Below are 23,905 nucleotides of genomic sequence, written 5' to 3'. Positions count from 1 at the left end.
CTGTCAGACAGCATGTGGAAGGGGCAGCTGAGGCCATGAACTCAGCCTCTTTTGCTATCAAATGCTCCAGTTCTCTCTGTAGTCTTCCTTTAATTTGCTTGCTCGGGCTCAACTTGCACATCTGTGGTGACAAAGAGTTCATGACCTCCTAAACTGGCCCATCCAGTCTGATTGTCTCCTCTTGGCTCCAGAGATTTAAAGGTGGGAAAAGCAGGCCCTGCCTCCCAGTAGCTTCATCTAGTGGGAGAGGCAGACAGGTAATCAGATAGATGTCATCTCTGTGTGACCAGCAGAGCAGAAACATGCTAGAAGGTAGAAGTCATGAGGAGGAAGTAGTCATGACCTCCCGGCAAGGTCTCAGTGGGCTTCTCAGAGGAAGTGGCTCACAAGTTTGGATTTCAGAGGATGCATGAGAAGTTGTGAAGAACAAGGAGTGGCATTTTGGGTGGAGGAAACAGCGCGTGTCAGACCCGGCAGCATGAGCCAGTGTGATGTGAGGGGAAAGACTGAGCAGGGCAGGATGGCTTGAGAAATATCAGAAGAGGTAAGGTGGAGGGGGCTGCGCCCTGCCTGCTAAGAATTTGGAGTTTAACCTGAGGGCTCTGTGGGGCAGCGATGGGTTTAAATCCCAGAAACTTAAGCTGGAGTAACACTTAATATGGGGACTCACTGTGGAGCCCTGGCAGTAGGTGTCTGGTGACTGTAGGCAGGAACGCTCCCAAAGACAAGGTGGTTGGTCAGTTGTCTACACCAGACAGCAATGGGATGCAGCATTGAGAGTCTCCAAGACAACCCCCAAGTTCAATGATTCACTAGGACTCTCAGGGCTCAGCACACGGTCATACTCACAGCTATGACTTATTACACTGAAAGAATACACAGCAACATCAGCAAAGGAAAAGGCACTTGGGGAGGCAAAGTCCAGGGGAAACCAGATGGCAGCTTCTGATAGCCCTATCACAGCGGAGGAGCACAGGACACGCTTAATTCCCCCAGCAATGAGTAGCGACCACATGTGTGAAATGCTGCCTAGGGAAGCACATTAGAGATGCCACGCCCAGGGTTTTTAGTTGGGGGATGGATATGTCGACAACGTCTGCCTACTACATAACAAATTCCAGACTCCCAGAAGGAAGGCAGTGTTCAGCATAAACCACGTTGTTTGCACAACCAGTTCAGGCACAGTGAGCTGCTCTTATCATTGAGGGGATGGTGGGAACTGTCCAGAATCCAAGCTCTCAGATACCAGCCAAGGACCAACCTTCAAATCAGACCTTTCTAAAGATAACAGTCTCAGGCCTGCTATGTTAACTCTTTTCTACCCAGGCATCCTCAGCTATTCTTAGCTTTTAGTTTATGGCAACATATTGCAGTTTCCAGATGCCAGATTAAATTTATATTATTGAATTTTAACTAACTTGACTAATTATATGATTGAGTGAATTTAGCCCTCACAAAATAGACAAGTGGCCTGGAAATGATTGTTTCAAAGAAAACCTAAGTCAAAGCAAATATTAAGAATGCTTGCACACAAGATGCAATAGCTCTTGCCTGTACTCCCAGAACTTTGAGAGGCCGAGGCAGGAGGATCACTTGAGTTCAGGAGTTCAAGATCAGCCTGGGCAATATAGCAAGATTTCGTCTCTACTAAAAATCAAAAAAATTAGCTGGGGATGGTGGTGCATGCCTGCAGTCCCAGCTACTCAGGAGACTGAGGTGGGAGGATTGTTTGAGCTCCGGAGATGGAGGCTGAAATGAGCTGTGATTGTACCACTGTACTCCAGCCTGAGTGACAGAGCAAGATCTCATCTCAAAAAAAAAAAAAAAAAAAAAAGGAATGCTTTGCACATCTGGAGTGACACATCTCCTCAAAATAGATCTTTGTCAGCCACATGATGAGGTAAAAATGATGATATTCCTTCCTCTTTGTCCTTTTTAAAATGCCCGTGGTCTGTATATGGTCATTTGTAAAATCAAACATGTTCAAGAGAACATTATCAAAAATGCTGTAGACCATTGGTCTTAACAGTCGTGTCAATAAATTAGCTTTACAAGTGTGCTGAGGTCCCCAGAGGGTGTTACAGGTTGGTCAGCTACCCCCTCTGGGTGTGTCCTGGTCCTTTGACATCCGGCTCCTAGGTGTAGACGAACCTGATTTGGGTTGAGGAGACTCCATCTGAGGAGGAGGCAGCAGCAGGATGTCGGGGAGAGAGGCCTGGACCGGGACAATGCATCGAGTTCCAGGCTCAGCTCTGGAGCCGTGTGGCGTGGTTAAGGGAAATATCTTAAATGCGCTGGGCCTCAGTTTCTTCACCTGTTAAGGGATTTCCTCGCTTAACTGACACCTCCAAAAAATCACCTTGGAGTCTGTTATTGTTGTTGTTTCTTTTTATTGTTATATACTTTGCCTCTGTCCTAATAATACTTGTTGAAGATGAACAAATGAACAAACAAACAAATGAATGAGTGAATGAATGAGATGAACTGTCAAGTCCCATGCATCTCTGACAGATGACAAATGTATTATCTGGTCATTGAATATGCTCAGGTCTAAATTCTCTATCATTGGCTCTTCCCCCTCCCTGTTTTGTATATTTTTCTCACATCCTTTTATGATCATCTGGGTAATAATGTGGCCATTCTACATTCTTTCTAAAGCAGTGTGGTTCATTTTTACCCATCTGATTTCTCCTTGTTTGTGAAATTTAAAAAAAAGAAAAAGAAAATAGAAGGCTAAACGCCCACCTGTACCCTCGCAGCATTCATGCTTCACAGGCCTGTGTTTCTGAACAAGTGCTGTGATACTGTTGTCCTTCCCTTGATTTAGTGGGTCGGCCTTGCAATCTAAAAATAGTTCCTATTTTTACAAATAAAATGGAAATGCAAAATGTTCTGTCTCTGAAAACCTGGAGAGTCAAGTTGCCGGAAAGGGAGAAGCAGAGTGAATCCGTAAGGGGAATGGGCTGGGAACATTTCTTGGAAACTTCCTACATGTGCTGGTGGCAGCCAGCCCTGAACTAGAAGGGGCCTGGGGAAGCCAAGCAAAGCTACTGTGCTCAGTTCCTCTGGACGCAGAGGGCCTGAGCTGTCTGCTGCAGCCCGGCTGCCTCTCTTTTTCCCCTACCACATCCACCCTTCTCCCTTGTGTTCAGCCAAGGCAGGTTGGAACCTTTCAAAGGAAACTAAGCTCAACAGAGCTGAGGGAGAGCAAAGACCCAAGCTCAGAGCTGCAACTCATGGGGCATGTGGCTTTTCTGTCCCAGTGAGTGGGAGGCCCCAGAACTCAGTGGTGCACAGCCCAGGGCTGGACCATGATGTGGGGCCCACCTGGAGATGTGCAAGTCTCCTGGGTATTAGAGAGTGTCCAGTCTAAATGGTGAGGGTTGGGGGGTCTGGGAGTGATGCAGTACAGGTGAAGGTAGGCGTCCTGGAGGCCCCTAAGACCTAACAGGTGGTGGCCAGCCTGTTCCAGCCTTCAGGGATCCTAATTGTAGGCTCCTGTCAGGGCCAGCTCTTCCCATTAGCCACCAACCCAGGGCTGGGGGTCAGGGCACACGTTGGTCCTGGGGAATAGGTGAGAGCCAGACAGGGCCTCAGTCCTGAGCAGGGACCAAGGTCTCAGTGTGGGCTCAGTGGCCAGTCTGGCCCATGCTGACTAACTGACCTTCTGAGGTGACACTGGACAGTAGTAGCCACATGGCCTGTCCTTGTGGGGAGGGGGCTGGGCAGCAGGAAGAAGGAAGGGAGGAGGGGAAGTGAAGGCCAGAGGGCTGGACCATCACCTTTTGGTGGTATCTCAGCAGTCCTGGGGGCCCTCTGTGGCTCTCCCTCTGTCTGGCTCTCTCTAGGCCCATCTAAGGCACGATTTGAATCTTGCACTCCTTTGTGCCTAGTGCCCTGGGTCTGGTAAGTGGCTGATAGAACTAAATGCCTATTGAATGGAAATTTGAGTGAAAGATGCCAATGAAACTCAACGATATGCAGAGGGGAGTATTTGTCCCCATCATAAAGAGTCCCCCTTGCAGGGTGGTCTCATACCTGATGAAGTCCGTCTACCTAAGGAAGGTCAATGCCTCTGTTTTCTCATGCTCTAGGTCAGGACCTGGATTCTCACCGTGGGCTACACGACCGCTTTTGGGGCCATGTTTGCAAAGACCTGGAGAGTCCACGCCATCTTCAAAAATGTGAAAATGAAGAAGAAGGTAATCACTCTCCTTCTGTTTCAGGGTATTAGTAGTGTTCACCCAGCATTTATCTAGCAAATATATACTATATTCCAGGCAGTGAGCTATTTGCTGGGGATCCAAGCTAAACGCAATCCCTGCCTCCTGCCACCTTCAGCCTACTGGGGAAATCAGACAGTTAACAAAGCATTTACAATACACAGTTATCAGGGCTGGCTGGGGACATGTTGGGGGTGCTGGGGTACAAAACACTCAAGGGAGGCTTCACAGAGGAAGTGCCATCTATGCTGGGGCCTGGAGGGTGAGTGGGAGTTAGCCAAGCCAAGGACATAGGGATGCTGGGGACCTTGTCAAAGGAACCATCCATGGCAGCCTGGGGATGGGAGGCGGGTGGTCAGGGGCTGAGAGAGGCTTGGTGTGGCTGGGCCATAGGGTTCGTGGGGACAGGGTGCAGGAAGAGGCTGGAAGGGAAGGCAGGAGCCACATTAAGGAATCTGCACTTTAATTTATGGGCAATAGGGAGCCCTGAAAAGAGAGGAGTGAAACAGGGCTGGTATCTGATTTAATGATTCCATTTTCAAAGAGGCCCTTGTAGGACAAGAGCTCAGCCTTCACACCGTGGACTGCATTCACCACCCGTGCGGTTTGGTATAGACATGATGTTGCCAGACCCTGACTCTTAGTCACAGAGAAACTTTGTCCACCACTGTCCTCTTTAACTCTTGCAGTGGTACTAGATCTCCCCTTTCTTCTGGATAAAATTTGTGGCAAGTCTTGTGATTTTGAAGGTCCTCTGGTCAGTAACTATTATAATATGTAGAGTCTATTGTTATATTCAAAACTTCAAACAGCATTGATTGGCACAACTTCTCCCTCTTCCAGCTCAGGCCTGCAGCAGGCCGGCCACCTGCCTTGGGAGGAGTATGGGCTGGCTGCTTCTGTCTTTGGCCAGCCTGCATTCTTTCCCCATCATCCCATCCACCCAGGTGTCCAACCCCTCCGGAGCTGGAATTAGGAGTGGTGGAAAGGGCAGGAAATACCTTACTTGCTCAGAGCTGGCATTGGTTTTACTGGGCCTGGCGAGGATTGCGGTGGCCCCTTTAGACTCCTGGGGTGCTTTTCTGAGTCCCTCATTACTGGGACTTTCTCTCCTGCTGTGCTCTTGATGCAGGTGAAATGCTCCCCCAATTGGCTATTTGTGGCTTCTTCCTCTGCTCCTGAGCATCCTTCAGTTCTCCACCCTGGGATCACCTCACCCCTCCAGCTAGTCCTGGACAGGGCCACACAAACTCTCCCTCACCCATGACCCACATCTGGGGCGCAGAAAGCATTCCTGCATCCTTTGCACCTACAAACTCCAGGACTGAAGGTTGATGTCACTGTAGCAGCTGCCTCTCTTTTGTTCCATCCTCAGAGCAGCTGGCCAGTCCATCATCCACCTTTAGGTTTCTCAAGCAGGAGTCAGACACCAGTCCACAGGGTCCTCCAGGCCACAGAGACTCCTATCAAGCCACCCAGTGATCTCCTTTTCACTGGAAACCAAGGCCTCTCCCTTGATTTGAGGTTATGGAGGAAGCATTCCCTCCCAGTCCACCCATTTCTCTCACCAGGGTACCATGACACCTCTTACCAAAAATCCTCTTCTCAATCCAGTTCCCCACCCATCACACCCTAACCCCCTGCACACACTCTTCAAATCCTGATGTGGGCGTCACCTGTTTACCGACACCTCCTCAGCAGATCCTCACTGTGGGCTCATCCCGGAGGAACATGGAGCCTGTTGTTCTGGTTTTTCATCCGAGCCTGCATTTTGCTCCCTGGTTACCTGGCACCAGTGGCAAACAGCAACCCAGCCCGAGCAGTGAGGTCAACAGGCTAAACAGAAGGCTGGAGTTCTAGTCTCTGCTCCACTGCTGATCTGCCGTGTTAGACAAAGCTCTCAGTCTTTCAGGACTTCTGTGTCCTCATCTGTAGAATGCGGACACATTAACATAGTATTGTCCCCTTAGCTGTGATTCTGTGGGTTCCCGCCTGGTGCCCTGGTGATACGTCTCACTCCTCAGGCCCCCCACCCACCTCTTCACTGCCAAGGTTCTTCTTCAGGACTGCAGCCCCCTGTCCTCTCCAGATGAGATGGAGGTATATTCTGTTCTCTGCCCCTTGCCCCACACCCAAACCACCTTAGGAAATCCACAGGCTGCATTTAGAGGGGGGAAAGGGCCCTGCTCTGCCACCCTGTCCCTGTGCTCGCATGGAGGGGCCGTCTCTGGGCCCCGGCAGCATTTATGACAACTCTCCGTAAGATGAGAGGCCTGGCCACCCCAGTGTTTCTCAGCTGTGGCTGCACACTGCAATCCCAGAGGACCTTTTGAAAACTACAAGAAGTTGCCCAGGCCAGTTGAAATGAGGGCTTTGGGGCCGGAGCTGAACATCAGTAGTTTTTCAGCTTTCCCTGGTGATGTTAATATACTGCCGAAGTTGGGGACCTGTGGTCTAGGTCAGGGCTTGAGTGTGGCTGCCCTGCAAGCTGTTAGAAATGCAAGTTCCTGGGCCCTGCCCTGACCCTAATGAACAGGAATCCTTGGGAGGAGCCCAGGAGCCTGTGTTTTCCCCATCCCTGGCCAAAGCAAGCCAAGGCTGGAGAGCCACTGGCCTAGGTGGCTTCTGGGGCCCCTCCTGTTCTGCTCTTAAACCAGGATGACAACTCCATCCAGGTTTGGAAGAAGCGCAGTGTTGGTTCCTTTGTGCTAATATGGTCATCTGTGATAAGGAACCTGCCTTTATGCTCTCTAACATGACTGCCAAGCAAGAACACACCAACTGTCTGGCCGCAATCGACAAAACATATCAGGAAAACGGCAGGAGTTCAGTTGTCTGGAAGCTCCCTGTGGGGATGTTGTGTGGTCACCAGAGGCCATGGGCTTTTGCTCACTTCCTCCTGCACTGCCTGAGCTGGGGGAAACTCGGTCCCCGCCAAGGGTCTGGGCCAACTCTGAGAGCTCAGGCTTGCAGTGGGTCCAGGCATCCAGGGAGGGGGCTTATCTGAGAAACAAGCCCCCCCCACACACACACTTTTTTAACTTTTTTTAACTTTTTAAACTTTCTTTACTTTTTTTTTTTTTTAACTTTTTAAAACTTTTTTTCTACTTTTGTTTTTAAGGGTAATGATGTCAGAGACAGTGGGGATTAAAACAGTCTCTTAACGGGTATGAGGTTAGAGGACTAGAAGGTGACAGAGGTGGACATCAGAGGATGGTAATTGTGTCACTAGGCATCTAGAGGAAGATGATTGTGATGGTGAGGAGGGCCTCAGGACCAGCGGGGGAAATGACATCAAGGATGGTGAGGGTGATGTCAGGGACAGAAAGGGAAATGAGAGCGATAAGCTTCATGCACAGAGGGGATCAGGGCCACCTCTATTGAGTTAATGACACTGAACTCTCCACTTAAAAATGGTTAGTTAAAATGGTAAAGTTTATGTGCATTTTACCACAATAAAAACAAAACTGTAACAATAAAAACCAACTTGGTTATGTAAAAAATTGGAACTGTGAAGAAGAGCCCAATTTTGAACTACACCTGTCACAACCCTTTCAAAACAATCTGGTTCCCTGATTGAGTGTGTGGTTTGGGTAAGATATAAATTTCTCTTCTCTACCATACCCCCCTGTAATTTGGTTGGTAAATAATACTTAACCACAGCACCACAAACCGGCTCCTGGAATCACTAGAAAGCCCAGAGTGACCCCAAAGAGTTTCTCATACTGGAATAATGTGCTCATCCAGCCTTCATCATTTTCACAACAAAATTAGTACCAAATCTTGTACCGAAAGCCTTTGGCAGTTCATATTGTTCGTTTGTATTGTGCAACCATCATCACCATCCATCTACAAACCTTTTCATCTTCCCAAACTGAAACTCCATACCCATTCAACACTAACTCCCTCTTCTCCCTTCCTCTCCCCACAGCCGTGCCCACCATGATTCTCCTTTCTATGAATTTGACTCCTCTAGGAACCTCATATAAGTTAAATCATACAATATTTGTCCTTTGGTGACTGACTTGTTTTGTTTCTTTTAAAGAAGTTTAGACTTTTTTTAGTGGCCCCCTTTTTTTTTTTTTTTTTACTGACATATATACTAGATTTATATAAATTTGCAAATGCAATCATTTGCTTTTTTTCAATGCAGTTTTTTTATCCTTTTCTTCTTTGCATAGCTCCCACCCCTCCTCCCTCCATCCATGATGGCTTGCCCTCCCCAAACATACATACACACACAAACTTCACCCCATATGCCCTGTATGTCCACATTTTTGAAAGCATTAAAGGAAAAGAAGGCTATTAAACACGTGTGACTTATGCTTCCAAATTTCGTATTTTTACAGCATGTTACTTTTTTTCTAAAGACCAATTGTAAAATCTTTTTAAATCGAGGAGGTTTATTACAGTCTTTATTTTGCCTCATACTAGGACCAAATGGAAGTGTTGAGGCAAGAGTAGAAATTTAGAGATGACACCTTCTGTTCTGGGGGCAGATGCTTTTTGAGGACAATGGAAGTTCACTACAAATATGACTGGGTTCTGTTGCAGACAATAACATGACTGGGAAAAGCACCTGAGGATAAACCCTCAGACTTTCATCTGGGCTCAACTTAAGGAATATGCCGAGGGCTCTTAGCAGCTATCCTGCAGCATCCGCCACCTAAAGACAACAGGAGAGCTGAGCCCCAGGGGCACCATCCATGCTGTATTCCCCGTGAATGGTGTTCCCTGAAGAAATGAGTTGGCCCTAGTGGAAGGCCAGTCTGAATAGGTCAGAAAATCTCAAGTTTTTTGAAAAAATAAAGAGATGCCCTTTTCTCTTAACCAAGCATCAGCCAAGTTTTTCTGCAAAGAGCCAGATAGTCAATAGGTAAGACTTTGCAGGCTCTTCTGTCATGGTTGCAGCTACTCAACTTTGCTTTTATAGAATGAAAGCAACCATAGACAAATATGCAAATGACATTCATTTAAATGAGTATGGTAAAGGTGTAAATTTCTCTTCTCTACCTTACCCTCCTTGTAATTGAGGGTACACTCATTTAAACGAGCAAGGCTACATTCCCATAAAACTTTATTTGCAAAAATAGATGGTGGGCCAAATCAGTAGTTTGCTAATCCCTGCTCTAAACAACTCAGAAGTCACATTTAGTAAAAATCGCTGGATCTGTTGAACAGTTATTGTAAGCCAGGCTCTGGTAATCTAGTGTGGCATGTGCAAATATTATCCCCATGTTCTAGATGAGGAAACTGGTTCAGAGTGGGAAGGGAATTACCCAAGATCACACAACTAGTTAGTTCATTTCAAACTTAGATCTGATTCCAGAACCAGGTGCTTAATCATTACTGGGTGCCTTTGCTTTCATCTGCCACTAAGTACCTCCTACCCACAGAGAGAGGACTGCATGTGATAGCATCAGTGAGCACTGACATAACCCAGAGAGAAGTTCAGGCAGCATTTAAGAGAAGGAAAGAAGTCAAAGAATCTAAGAATAGGGAGATGGCCTTGCCTAATGCAAGGGGTCTCTGGTGCTCAGATCAGTGCTTTTTTTTTTTCTTTCCTTCCTTCTGTTTTTATTATTTAAGATTATTTTAAATCACCTCTACTTGACACTGTATTTTGTATTCCCACGGGTGTACTTGTATAATTTTCATTACTAGTCTTCCCCAAAACATGCATGTTTCTTAGGGCAGAATGTTTGTTTTGTCCACTGTTGCATCCTCGGTGCCTAGAACAGAACCTGACTCAGGGTAAGCACTCAATAAATATTTCTACAATTAATAAATAAAAAGTGATTCATAACTACTTAGCCTAAACCCATTCAGTCACAAACAGTGGCTACATGCCAGGGTTTGTGAATGGTGCCAAAAGGAAAATAACCATTTCCTCTCTGATTCTCAGCATCTTCCCACCATGCACCCATCCACACATGATGATTAGTCTTGTGTCTAGTAGAGCTTAGGTGCAGTATCACATTTGGCCCCTAGATGTCACTGTGTCTTACACATAAACACAGAATCACTAATTGTCAAAAACCCAAGTAATGGTAGCCAGCTACCATTTGTTGATCATCTTCTCTGTGCCAGACACTGTACTAAATGCTTTCCGTGCCTCATCTCATTTTATTCTTACACTAACTGTACAATTTAAGGATCACTGACCACACTTTGAAAAGAAGGAAACTGAGTCCTAGCAAAGTTAAGCAACTTGTTCAAGATCACGCTTGACAAGAATTGGGATTAGAATGAGGTCTTCTACTTCCAAAACCTGTGTTCTTTCCTTTATACCATACTTGGAGAATAACACAGAAGCCCTCCTCTCTCCCTCCCCCTGCCCCTGCCCATTTTACAAATGAGAAATGCAGAATGAGAGCAAGGAAGTGATTGGCTCATGGTCACACAGCTAGCAAGGAACAGAGCCAGAATTCTAACTCATGTCCACTTAATTTTAAATCCTTTAGAATTCCACTGCCCCAGCCGGGTGTGGTGGCTCACACCTGTAACCACAGCACTTTGGGAGGCCGAGGCAGGTGGATCACTCGAGGTCAGGAGTTCGAGACCAGCCTGGTCAACATGGTGAAACCCTGTCTCTCTTAAAAATACAGAAATTAGCTGGGTGTAGTGGCACATGCCTGTAATCCCAGCTACTCAGGAGGCTGAGGCAGGAGAATTGCTTGAACCCAGGAAGGAAGTGGAGGCTGCAGTGAGCCCAAATTGCACCATTGCATTCCAGCCTAAGTGACAAAGCAAGATTCCATCTAAAAAAAAAAAAAAAAAAAAAAAAAAAATCCACTTCCTCAGACTTCATATTTGAGCCATTAAATTGGAAGGATTTACTTTATGACATTTACAAGAGGAAAATTCTGGTGCTCAGCTTTTAAAGCTGTCTATGCCCCTTGCAGGGTATGCCTAGATTCGTGGAGGAGGAGGAGCTGCTGGGGCTCAACCTTCAAATCAGGGTAGGAGTATGCCAGCAGAAAGGTGCAGGTCAGACCTTCCAGGGGTCAGGAATAGCGGGACAAATGCCTGGGGGCTCAAACAGCCCCATGTTCAGCATCACGTAGATATGAGGCTCCTTCCAGCCCGTCCCCTAACTGCTAAGCTCCTTAGGCATTTTGCCCCAGTTTCTCAAGACTGGCAGGGAGTTGCCTAGTTCCCCAGAGGGTGAGAGTTAAGCTGGGTTTCTGCAAAGCACCAGCAGTTCACCATATCCTTGAAAATCTCAGAGCGGGCTTTGCCGGTGCCCTGCCCCCAGGTAAAGCGGTTTTGCTGGATTTAATCTCCTTGGCAGTCACTGAGCCAACACTTTCCTCGTGTTCTTTTTACATTCGGTAACATAAAGGCCCCTCGGGTTTTTATTTCTCCTTTAAAAATGGCTTTAATCGTTAAAAACCAAACCTGGTGATATTTCTTAAGCTTCTGCCTGAGTTTTGTTTGTTTTTCCATGAGTCTCTTCCAGAACTACTTTATCACATTAGCTTTTCTGGAGAGTGAGGGGATATATAAACATGAAGTGAATGAAATACAGGTCAGCTTTGGCACCGAAAATATTTATCCCCCGGCCGATCCCTATCAAACAGACGTAAAGTGGGGTAGGAGTCTCACAGAGTAATAAAAATATCCCAGGCTGCAAAGAGGAATGGGAGTTATATTTCTTCTTTTTATATTATTTCATGTCGATTCAATTCATCAGACTTTTAAGTAGCTACTGCATGCCAGGCCCTGGTAGGTGCTGAGGGAACACAAATAAAACGGGCTTGCTTTCTGTCTAGGGCTCCCCAGTTTACTGAGGAGGGAAGACGTGTATACAACTTAATATAGCTTCTGATTGTTGCTGTAAATGTTTGAGGATGTGAATTCCGGAGAAAAGAGAGCTCGGTCCAAATCCAGGCTTCATCTCTTATTAAGTTTATTATATTGAACAAGTTACTTAGCCCTTCTAAGCCTCAGTTTGCTCATCCATAAAATAAGAATAATAACAATATTTGCCTTTATGTGAGACACTGACTCTGAAACCATCAACCCAGAGGCAGGCACAGAGTAAGTGTTCATTAAATGTTAGCTATTCTTCTCATTGTTGTTACTATTGTGGTTCCTCCTGATAATTAAGTATGTGGACAAAGCGCTATGGAGTAATTAGTTGTGCTGCAGGAATTAGAGAGGACTTCATGGAGGAGGTGACAATTGATCGAGATGTTTAAGGATTATTAGAAGTTTGCCAAATAGAAAGAATAGGGTGTTCCAGACAAGAGAACTAGCACCTACAAAGACCTGGAGGGTGAAAATCACAGCTTGGCTGGGGACTAGGAGTGGCCAAACTTCAACAAAATGCACATGTGTGTTTGGAGAGTGATAAGGTCAAGCTTGTGAAAGGCCTTGAATGTCATGCAGAGGAGCTTGGCTGGATTTATCCTGTGGGTGATGGGGAATCGCAAGAGACCCTCCAGCTGGGGGGGTTCATGATGCAGGTTCCCCCGTGACCTGGGCCCCCAGCTGCTGCGTGGGAAGCTGTCTCTCACATCGGCTCCCCTCCGCTCCTTCCCGCTCTGTAGATCATCAAGGACCAGAAACTACTTGTGATCGTGGGGGGCATGCTGCTGATCGACCTGTGTATCCTGATCTGCTGGCAGGCTGTGGACCCCCTGCGAAGGACAGTGGAGAAGTACAGCATGGAGGTAAGCCCTCCATGCCAGCAGGAGGGAAGCCTGCAGATGCAGCCCCTGGCACATGAGGACAGTGAGGCTGCACAGCTCCCAGACTGCCCAGCACCCCACTGGGAACACTTCATCAGTTCCATTTCCTTCCATTTGAGACATGTAATTCCAGGGAGGCCAAATATAAGGTGTTGTGAAAGAAGTTGATTTTAATATTAATACACGCAGAATGAATGGGAAATGTTGGGCTTTTTAAAAGAGTGTATTCTTATACATTGTAGAAGCCTTCATTTATAAGATCCATCACTTGAGAAATGACATTGCATATTTATCTCAATTTTAAAGTAAATCTCCTAAAAAGTGCTACTAGGGTATAAACATTCTGAAAGCTCCTTCTAGATACTATATTGTTTTCAAAGTGATGGGCAATATATTTCTTTTCACACACTTGATATCAGATGTTTGTTGTTAAAATAAGGAACCTCACATAAAAGTACTGTTAAATATATTTTTTAGTTGTCTTGCAGTCAGCCTTGCCCTGAACTCGCACTGGTCTTTCTAGGATTCTCCAGATTATTTAAGTTTGAGTCTCTTAGGACGTTGTAGTTTTGTTGACTTTCATTTGGAATAGTTAGACTGTCTTTGTGGGATACAGCTGAGCTGCAGTGGGGTGTGCTATTTGGTAGAATTTCTGTACAGTGTAACAAACTCTAAGAAAATTAGAATCTCTGTTTCTCTCACTGCCTTATTAGAGAAATCTTTTGTGGGAATTTAGTGTGAATTCTTACACTAAACCAGAAATGGTCATTCTATGCACTGAGGGCAGAGCCTTTTGTCCTTCTAGACAAGAAGGTTTTATAGAAAATAAGATGCTCAGCCTCATTTATCTCGAGACAGAGTGTTTACTCAGCTTGGTAAGAAGTTATGCATTCAGAGCAGCAGCAGAGAATGCCATTTAGGAAAGAGGTTGAGAACTATGTCCCTCCACCTGACCACCTTCCACATATAAGTGAGACTCCAGACAGTCACAACTAGAACTGGCAAGGAGGACAGACCCGACACTGGCTGTGCCCACGGGCCAAGGGGGCAGGAACTGAGTCCACTCGAGCGGACAGGCTATTTTTGGATGGGGGGAACATCTGGTCACCATTCACCCTGCAAGGTAGGCAACAGAACAGCTGGGTGGGTCCCAATTCATCCCAAGGGAATGCCCCCTTCATCCCAAGGGAATTCCCTGCCCACCACCAGAATTTAGAAATCCAGACAGGATGTCAACACCAGGAAGAGCTATCATTGGCTAACTGGGCCCCTGAGCTAGGGAGAGACTGTGGCGGTGATAATAACAAGCAATGATGATAATAAGAGCAATGATGATGATGACAGCTGGCATCATGTGTTAACTCATTTAATCCTCACAGCAATTCTAGGAGGTAGATGCTGTCCTTAACCTCATTTTACTGATGAGGAAACAGAAACCCAGAGAGGCTGTGTAACTTACCCAAGGTTACCTAGCAGGTTAGTGACAATACCACTAACTACCCTCTCACCTACTGCCTAACCCTGCCTTTCAACACCTGGGCAGCTCTTAGCAGTTTTACAGGCTTTCTTAAACCTTTGTTCATTGGCCACAGATCTGGGAAGTGAGTAGGGTAGGGAAATGTTCTCCCTTTCTACAGATAAGGAGAAAAAAGTAGAATAATGGGCAGACTGAGGGCCCAGGAGATCAAGCAATAAGAGCAGGGTGAGTCAGGCAGAGTTTGTGGAAGGCCTGGAGCTGGGCCAGGTGGACAGAACGAGGCACAGTGGCTCAGTGTGGAGCCCAGCCATGGGCTAGGGAGGCTGAATGGCTGCCGCCTCTATTCTAGATGAAGGTGGGAGCTGAGTATTCACGAGGGGTTCCCAAGGCTCCAGCTGTGGCGGGGAGACGCTGGCAGTGCCAGAGTCAACAGACTCTGGAAATGGGGATGCCTGTCCTACCGGACCATTTAGGCAAGGTAAACGTGTGCAGTCTGATGTGTCTAGCTGATGGTTTGCTATTATGGCTCTTACTTACCTTCCTTTTGTTCTGTAATAAGCACTGCTGCTATCAATGGCTCTGTGCATAGAACCCCAGCACATTCCGGACTTTCCAAGGCTATGGTTCTCAAACTGAAGAGTCCCGGGGTGCTGCAGAAGTGCCTTTCTGTGTAGATAAGGAAACTGAGCCTGGAAAGGTGCTGTCCAGGGCCCAGGGTCACCCAGATTGTCCAAGGCAAGGCCCAGATAGGCTGTTCCTGTGTCTCCCTCTGGGGTGTGCTGAGATTTCTCTCAGAACCTTTTCTGGCAGGTGCCTACTTTTCTTCTTTTATTTTAGGGTTGGCCTGTCCCTCTGTTGCTATGGTAACAGAACCCTTTGATCTGTCCACCCACAGCCCTGTTTATTGTCCTTTTTCTGCCAAACAGCACCAAGCTGTTGGTTTCTCTCAGACCCTCCTCTGTCAGACACAACAGGGTAGTTGAACAATGTGCCCAGGGCCTGAGGTATCCTAAAGTCTCCTTCAAGGGGCTGTTTTGTCCAGGACCTCCAAACAGAAAGCCTAGGCTTTGGGGAGAGATGATGAAAGACCCTTGTGGCCCATCCCTCCCTCCCCGTTACCTACTTCAGACACCCTTGTGTGCTCCAGACTCTGAGCACCTGAGGATTCCAGGCATGGGCCTTGCAATGTGGTACACATCCTAGCCTTTGCTCATGCTGTGTCCCCTTCCAGAATCTTCTCTGCCAAGTATACGACTTCAGCTTCAGCACCAGTGTTACCTCCTATGGAGAGGTGTTCCTGTGTTTACTGGCTCCCCTGGAGTCGAGAACCTGCTCTGCCTCGCTTCCTCCCCCAGCATCCCCAACATTCCCCAGCAAGTCAGAAGTCTCTGCTTCTCCAGGACAGGGCCACGTCTCAGCCAGCCCCCACACAGCCCACCCAGCACCCCATGGCTGGCATCTTCCATGGGAAGACACAGATAGTCACAGCCTCATGGCAGCCTGTAGGCAAGTGGGGGAGCAGACTAAACCTGCAGATGAATAACCCTATCACTTCAGATCACTGTCGACTCTGAAAGCAGTGAGAGGGAAATAAAAAGAACCCAGGGCTTGGGAATAACAGGAAGGACCCATGGAAGCGATTCACCCTGAGAGAGCGTACTCAAGGGTCCTTGGAATGCAAGCCCCTAGAGGCCTACTAGGGGCAGCCCAGCCCCCGATCCTTATTCATTTCTGTGCCATAAATATTGATTGATTGATTTTATTTTTATTTGGAGACAGAGTCTCACTCTGTCACCCAGGCTGGAGTGCAGTGGCACGATCTTGGCTTACTGCTCAACCTCCATCTCCTGGGTTCAAGTGATTCTCACGCCTCAGCCTCCCAAGTAGCTGGGACTACAGGTGTGCGCCACCACGCCTGACTACATTTTGTATTCTTAGTAGAGATATGCTTTCACCATGTTGTCCAGGCTGGTCTCAAACTCCTGGCCTCAAGTGATCCACCCGCCTCGGCCTCCCAAAGTGCTAGGATTACAGGTGTGAGCCACCTCGCCCAGCCATGTATATGTCATAAGTATTTCTGTAGCACTTGTCATGTGCCAGGCACTGTTCTAAATGCTTTACAAATATGAACTCATTTAATTTAATCTTTATAACAATCCTGTGAGGTAGGAGACATTTTTGCCCCCATTTTATAGATGAGGAAACTGAGACACAGAGACCTTCAGTGACTGGCCCAGGTCATGCAGCCAGTGAATGGCAGAGCCTGGATTCCACCCCAGGTGGTCTGCTTTCAACCATGTTGCCACCCAACTCCACATAAGGGTGGAAAGGGTCCCTGAGGTGGGGGACAGAGGTCCTGACTTCTGGTTTCACTGCCTCTTTCCTCTTTCAGGGGCTACACACAGCCCCTCTCAGGGCAGGCTGACTGTGTGGCTGTGGTCCTGGAGCCTGACTCCATGACGCCCCTGCCACTGCCAAGCCTCCAGCTATGGCTCAGCACCCCACAGCCTCCTCATGCCCCAAAGTGATTCCAGCCTCACTCTCACCTTTTTCACCAGCTATGCATCAGGCCCTGTGCTGGACTCCAGAGAGAAGCAGTGAATGAGATGTGGCCCTTCCTTCAAGGACCTCTTAGAGCGGTTAGGAAGACAGACAAGTCAGTGGCTAATTCGCAACCCTCATGGTACAGGGTGCTGTGGAGCCCGAGGAGGGATGCCAGTCTGGCCTCATAGGGTCAAAGAAGGCTTTTCAGCTGAAAGCCAAGGAGGCCTGAGCTGGTGTGGGAGCTGGGAGGGTCACTCAGGCAGAGGCCGCTGCATTTGGAGAGCAGGCAGCGTGTCCAGTGAACCAAGTGCTGAGAGGACACAGGCAGGGAACACAACACACAGTGCTACTCCGGTGTACATCGGCACAACCACTTGGAAAACTATTTGACATGAGTCATGTCAAGGATGCACATGCCCCACAGCCCAGCCATTCCACTAGGACACATCCCTAGGGAAGGTCTCACGCATATGCCCAAGGAGACCCAAGCCTGGGTGTTCACAGCAGCACTGTTTATAACTGCCAAAAACTGGTAGCATCCTAAATGGCCCACAGGAACAGAATGGATACGTGCATTATGGTATTTCATACGGCTGTGGGAGTGAATGAACCACAGCCACACACATCAGTTCGAAGGCGTCTGAACAACACAGCAATGAACAAAAACAGCAAGTCACGCATGAATACCCAAAACAGGCTTTCACACGCTTCAAGTTCAAACACTGGAGAAACTGAACAGAATATTGTTTAAGGATACATACATAGGTAGAAAACCATGTTTTAATAAAAGAAGAAGGCAATTGTTAACACAGAATTCAAGATTGGGGTTACCTCTTGGTGGGCAGGAGAGGAGGATATGATTGAGACAGGCACACAGGCCCCGTAAGGTTCTGACAATTCTGTTCTTCAAATCGTACATATACATTATATCTACTCTTCAGAAAGTATGATGTGGGGTTTTTTTGTTGTTGTTTTTTGTTTGTTTGTCTGTTTTGTTTTGTTTTGTTTTGTTTTGTTTTGTGACAGGATCTCACTCTGTTGCCCAGACTGGAGTGCAATGGCAAGATCACGGCTCACTGCACCTCCCCTGGCTCAGGTGATCCCCCAACCTCAGCCTCCCGAGTAGCTGGGACTACAGGCATGCACCACCACACCCCGTTAATTTTTGTATTTTTTGTAAAGATGGAGTTTCCTCATGTTGCCTAGACTGGTCTCCAATTCCTGGGCTCAAATGTTCCACCTGCCCTGGCCTCCCAAAGTGCTGTGATGACAGGAATGAGCCACCATGCCCAGCAGATGTATTTAATTTTTAAAATTTTATTTATACTTACTTAATAGACTTTATTTCTGAGGGTGGTTTTAGGTTTACAGAAAAAGTTAACAAAAGTACAAAGAGTTCTCATGTACCCTCCACCCACCCCCACCATTTCCTGTTATTAATATCTTGCATTGTCTGGTACATTTTTTCAAATGATGAACCAATATTGATACATTATTCTTCACCACAGTCCATAGTTTACATTAGGGTTCACTGTTCTACGGGCTTTGCCAAATGCATGTCATGTAGTCACCATTACAATATCATACAGAGTAGATTCACTGTTCTAAATATCCTCTGTGCTTTACTAATCCTTGACAACCACGGATCCATAGTTTTTCCTTTTCCAGAATGTCATATAGTTAAAATCATAGAGTATGTAGCCTTTTTAGACTGGCTTCTTTCATTTAGTAATATGCATTTAGGGTTCCTACATATATTTTTGTGGTTTGATAGCTCATTTCTTTTTATCACTGAATAATATCCTATTTCCTGGTATCTCATTTCTTTTTATCACTGAATAATATCCTATTTCCTGGATGTACCACAGATTGTTTATTCATTCACCCACCGAAGGGCATCTTAGTTGCTTCCAAGTTTTGGCAATTATACATAAGGCTGCTACAAACTTTCATGTGTGAGTTTTTGTGTGGACATAAATTTTCAATTCATTTGGATAAATACCTAGGAGTGCAAGTTATGATTATATGGTAAGAGGATGTTTAGTTTTGTAAGAAACTACCAAACCGTCTTCCAAAGTGGCTATACCATTTTGCAAACCCACGAGCAATGAATGGGAGTTCCTGTTGCTCCACATCCTTGCCTGCATTTGGTGTTGTCAGTGTTTTGGATTTTAGCCATTCTAATAGGTGTGTACTGGTATCTCATTGTTATAATTTTCAATTCCCCAGTGACATATGATGTTGAGCATCTTTTCATATGATTACTTGCCATCTAGTGAAAAGACTATTCAGATCTTTTGCACACTTTTTAAATAGATTGTTTTCTTATTGTTGAATTTTGAGAGGTCCTTGTATATTTTGGATGCAAGTCCTTCATTAGATATGTGTTTCATAAATATTTTCTCTCAGTTTGTCTCTTTATTCTCTTACATGGTCTTTTTCAGAGCAGGAGTTTTAAATTTTAATGAAATCGAGCTTATTACTTTTTTCTTTCATGGATCATACTTCTGATGTATCAAAACACTCGTTGCCAAACACAAAGTTACCTTGATTTTTTTCTATTATGTTTTATGGTTTTACATTTAACATTTAGGCCTGTGACCCATTTTGAGTAAAATTTTGTGAAAGGTGTAAGGTCTATGTCTAGACTCCTTTTGCGTGTTGTCCAGTTGTTCCAGCGCTGTTTGCTGAAAAGACGATCTTTTCTCCATTGTATTACCTTGGCATCTTTGTGATAGATCAGTTGACTGTATTTGTGTGGGTGTATTTCTGAGCTCCCTGTTCCATTACATTGATCTGTCTATTATTTCATCAATCCCACACTATGTTGGTTAGCATAGCTTTATAGTAAGTCTTGAAGTCAGGGAATGTCATTTCTCCAACTTTGTTCTTCAGTGTCGTGTGAGATCTTCTGGGTCTTTTGCCACTTATGTAAACTTTGGAATTAGTTTGTTGATATCCACAAAATAATCTGCTGGGATTTTTATTGGGATTACATTGAATGTATAGATCAAGTTGGGAAGTATTGACATCTTACCAATATTGAGTTTTCTGATCTATGAACGTGAAATATTTCTCCATTTATTTAGATGTTTTTTTTATTTTCTTTCATTAGAGTATTGTGGATTTCCTCATACAGATGTTTTACCTAATTTGTTAAATTTATACCTATTTCATTTCATTTGGGTGCTAATGTAAATGGGATTGCGTTTTTAATTTCAAATTTCAATTGCTCATTTCTGGTCCAGGCATACCTCACTTTATTGCACTTTGCAGATTTTACATTTTTTACAAATTGAAATTTATGGCAACCTTACACTGAGCAAATCTATAAGCACCATTTTTTCTGATAACATTTACTCACTTTGTGTCTCGGTGTCACATGTTGATAATTTTCGTAACATTTCAATCTTTTTATTACCATTATATCTATTATGGTGATCTGTGATCAGTGATCATTCCTGTTACTATTGTAATTGTTTTGGGGTACCACAAACCATGCCCAGATAAGAGGGCAAACTTAATTGGTTAAGCGTTCTGTGCGTTCTGACTGGTCTACCCACTGTTCTTCCATCTCTCTTCCTCTCCTTGCCCTCTCTGTTCTCTAAGACACAACAATATTGAAGTTAGGTCAGTTAATAACCCTGCAGTTGTCTCTAAGTGTTCAAGTAAGAGAAAGAGTCACACATCTCTCACTTCGAACCAAAATCTTGAAATGATTAAGCTTAGTGAGGAAGGCAGGTTGAAGGCAGGTTGAAAGCAGAGATAGGCCAAAAGCTAGGCCGAGTGCACTCAACAGTCAGGTTTTGAATGCAAAGGAAAAATTCTTGAAGGGAATTAAAAGTGCTATTTCAGTGAACACATGAATGATAAGAAAGCAAAACAGCCTTGTGGCTGATATGGAGAATGTTTGAGTGATCTGGATAAAAGATCAAACCAGCCACAACATTCCCTTAAGTCAAAGCCTGATCACATCTCAGTGAACTAGATCTCTTCAATTCCATGAAGGCTGACAGAGGTGAGGAAGTTGCAGAAGAAAAATTAAAAGCTAGCAGAGGCTGGTTCATGAGATTTAAAAGGAAAGAAGTCATCTCTATAACATAAAAGTGCAAGATAAAGCAGCAAGTGCTGATACAGAAGCTACAGAAAGTTATCTAGAAGATATAGCTGAGATCCTTGATGAAAGTGGCTACACTAAACAACACATTTTCAATGGAGATGAAACAGGCTTATGTTGAAAGAAGATGCCATCTAGGTCTTTCGTAGCCACAGAAGAGAAGTCAATGCCTGGCTTCAAAGTTTCAGAGGAAAGGCTGACTCTCTTGTTAAGAGCTAATGCAGCTAGTAACTTTAAGTTGAAGCCAGTGCCCATTTCCCATTTCAAAAATCCTAGGGCCCTGAAGAATTGTGCTAAATCTACTCTGCCTGTGCTCTATAAATGGAACAACAAAGCCTGGATGACAGCACATCTGTTACAGCATGGTTTCCTGAATAGTTGTAAGTCACTTTTAAGACTTACTGTTCAGAAATAAATTAATTAATTAAAATATTCTTTTCAAAATATTATTGCTCATTGACAATGTACCTGGTGTATTAGTCTGTTCCCACACTGCTATGAAGAAATATCCAAGACTGGGTAATTTATAAAAGAAAGAGGTTTAATTGACTCACAGTTCTGCATTGCTGGGAAGGCCTCAGGAAACTTTCAATCATAGCAGAAGGCAAAAGAGAAGCAGGCACCTTCTTCACAGGGTGGCAAGATGGAGTGAGTGCAAGAAGGGGAAATGCCAGACGCTTATAAAATTATTAGATCTCGTGAGAACTTACTATCGTGAGAACAGCATGGGGGAATTCCGCCGCCCCCCACCATGATCCAATTACCTCCATCTGGTCCCACCCTTGACATGTGGGAATTATCGGGATTACAATTCAAGGTGAGATTTGGGTGGAGACACAGCCAAACCATATCACCTGATTACCCAAGAGCTCTGATGGAGACGTAAAAGAAGATGAATGTTGTTTTCATGCCTGTTAACACAATATCCATTCTGCAGTCCATAGATCAAGGAATAATTCTGACTTTCAAGTCTTATTATTTAAGAAATACATCTTATAAGACTCTAGGCGCCATAGATAGAGATTTCTCTGATGGATCTGGGCAAAGTACATTAACCTTCTGGAAAGGATTCACCATTCTAGATGCCATTAAGAACATCTGAGATTCGTGGGAGGAGGTCAAAATGTCAACATTAACAGGAGTTTGGAAGAAGTTTATTCCAACTTTCATGGATAACTTTCAGGGTTTCAAGACCTCAGTGGAGGAAGTAACTGCAGATGTGGTGGAAATAGCAAGATAATTCGAATTAGAAGTGGAGCCTGAAGATGTGACTGGATTGCTGCAATCTCATGCTAAAACTTTAACAAGATACACCAAATAGTGCATCTAAGAGAGATCAGGATCAGCTCAGAGCCAGGAGGGACTCTCCACGGTGGGGAAAATAGATCTTCAGTGGTCCACATTCCCATCACAGATGCCTGAAATACTAGCCACAGGAGAGCTCCTTAGTACTCACAGGCCATTAACTTAGTATAGGGAGCTGCCTGGAGTCCATACAACTGCATTTTCCAGAGGATTTCACTCTGGGTCCCATTCACTCACCCCCCTGAAACCCAAGCTGCTGCATCAGGACACCATTTTGAGAGCCCAGCACCCACCAGAATATATCCTGCTCTAAGGCCCAAAAGCCCCTGCATCTATACATACTGAAGCCCAACTGACATTCCCCCACATCCACCCAGAGGGCTGCAGCATTATGACACCAGCCATAACTTGTGGCACAGCCGGGTCCTCAGGACTCTAGCCCACACAGTGTCCTATGCCCCAGAGAACATCAATGTACCACACCAGGAAGGCTACCCCCAGGATGAAGGGATCCAAAGCATGCTCTCCCCAGAGCCTGAGAATTGCCTGCCTGGGGATGCCGACAACCCCTCCTCCTCCAGCAGCAGGACCCTCATGCACCTGCAGACACCTTCAGGGATCTTGAGGTCTGTCCCACTCACCATAACCAGCATCCATGCACACCATCCATGGACCTGAGGACAGGTCCACCCTGCCTGCTGCCATCACCACCCACATGTGCTATCTGGGAATCTGAGGATTGGTCCACCCTGCCCATGACTGGCATCCATGAGCACTTCATAGGTGCCCTAGGGCTGGCCTTCCCAGCCTTCCAGCACCACCCACCCAACCATTACCACTACCTGGTGGCCTTAGGACTGGCCAGCCACCTCTTCTGCCACCAGAGGTGCCTATGCATGCTGCCTAAGGGCCCAAGGACCATTCCACCTAGGCCCACCATTGACACCACTGATGTCCACACGCAATACCCGGGGACCTGAGGACTGGCACACCCGGTACACAACTGCCACCACCAGTGCCCCTACATGCCACCCAGCGGCCAGCCCCAGGACCAGCTTGCCTGGTGTCCGTATCTCCAGTAAAGCCTCAACATAGCCTCCACTAATAATTACAGCCTAAGCTACTGAGAAATTCACAGCCATCACTGATGTTGATTACAGCCAAAGAAAACATACAGAGACTACACTACTAAGCCCATTCACAATCAAAGCCAAAGTACCCTATCCAGCCAACACTATAGACACATGTACAGGAAAAATTATTTCCCCATGAAAGTCAATCCCTAAAATTGGAAGAAGCAGCTGTTATACCAGATGCACAGATATCAATGTAAGGATACAAGAAATGTGAAAAAGCAAAGAAACATGATACCTCCAAAGGAACACAATAATTCTCCAATAACATATTCCAAAGAAAGGAAATCTATGAAATGCCAGAAAAGAAATTCAAAATGATGATCTTAAGGAAACTCAGTGAGATACAAGACAACACAGATGGACAAACACAAAGGAGTTGGGAAAACAATTTGAGATCTGAATGTGAA

The 23,905-nt window shown here is 45.7% G+C and overlaps 1 protein-coding gene across 2 annotated transcripts in view; it reads left to right on the top strand.

Annotated features, from left to right (window-relative positions):
* GABBR2 (gamma-aminobutyric acid type B receptor subunit 2) overlaps nucleotides 1-23,905 on the top strand; it is a 415,862-nt gene that overhangs the window by 329,647 nt on the left and 62,310 nt on the right. For both annotated transcript variants that reach the window (XM_054502144.2, XM_054502145.1), the window contains 2 exons: nucleotides 4,095-4,202; nucleotides 12,779-12,901. In XM_054502144.2, coding sequence (XP_054358119.1) covers nucleotides 4,095-4,202; nucleotides 12,779-12,901 — 231 coding nt within the window. The remainder of the gene's footprint in view (nucleotides 1-4,094; nucleotides 4,203-12,778; nucleotides 12,902-23,905) is intronic.

The sequence above is a fragment of the Pongo pygmaeus genome, chromosome 13 (assembly GCF_028885625.2).
Source record: "Pongo pygmaeus isolate AG05252 chromosome 13, NHGRI_mPonPyg2-v2.0_pri, whole genome shotgun sequence".
In the NCBI taxonomy this organism is placed as follows: domain Eukaryota; kingdom Metazoa; phylum Chordata; class Mammalia; order Primates; family Hominidae; genus Pongo; species Pongo pygmaeus.
This window is presented reverse-complemented; position numbering and strand designations above follow the sequence as displayed.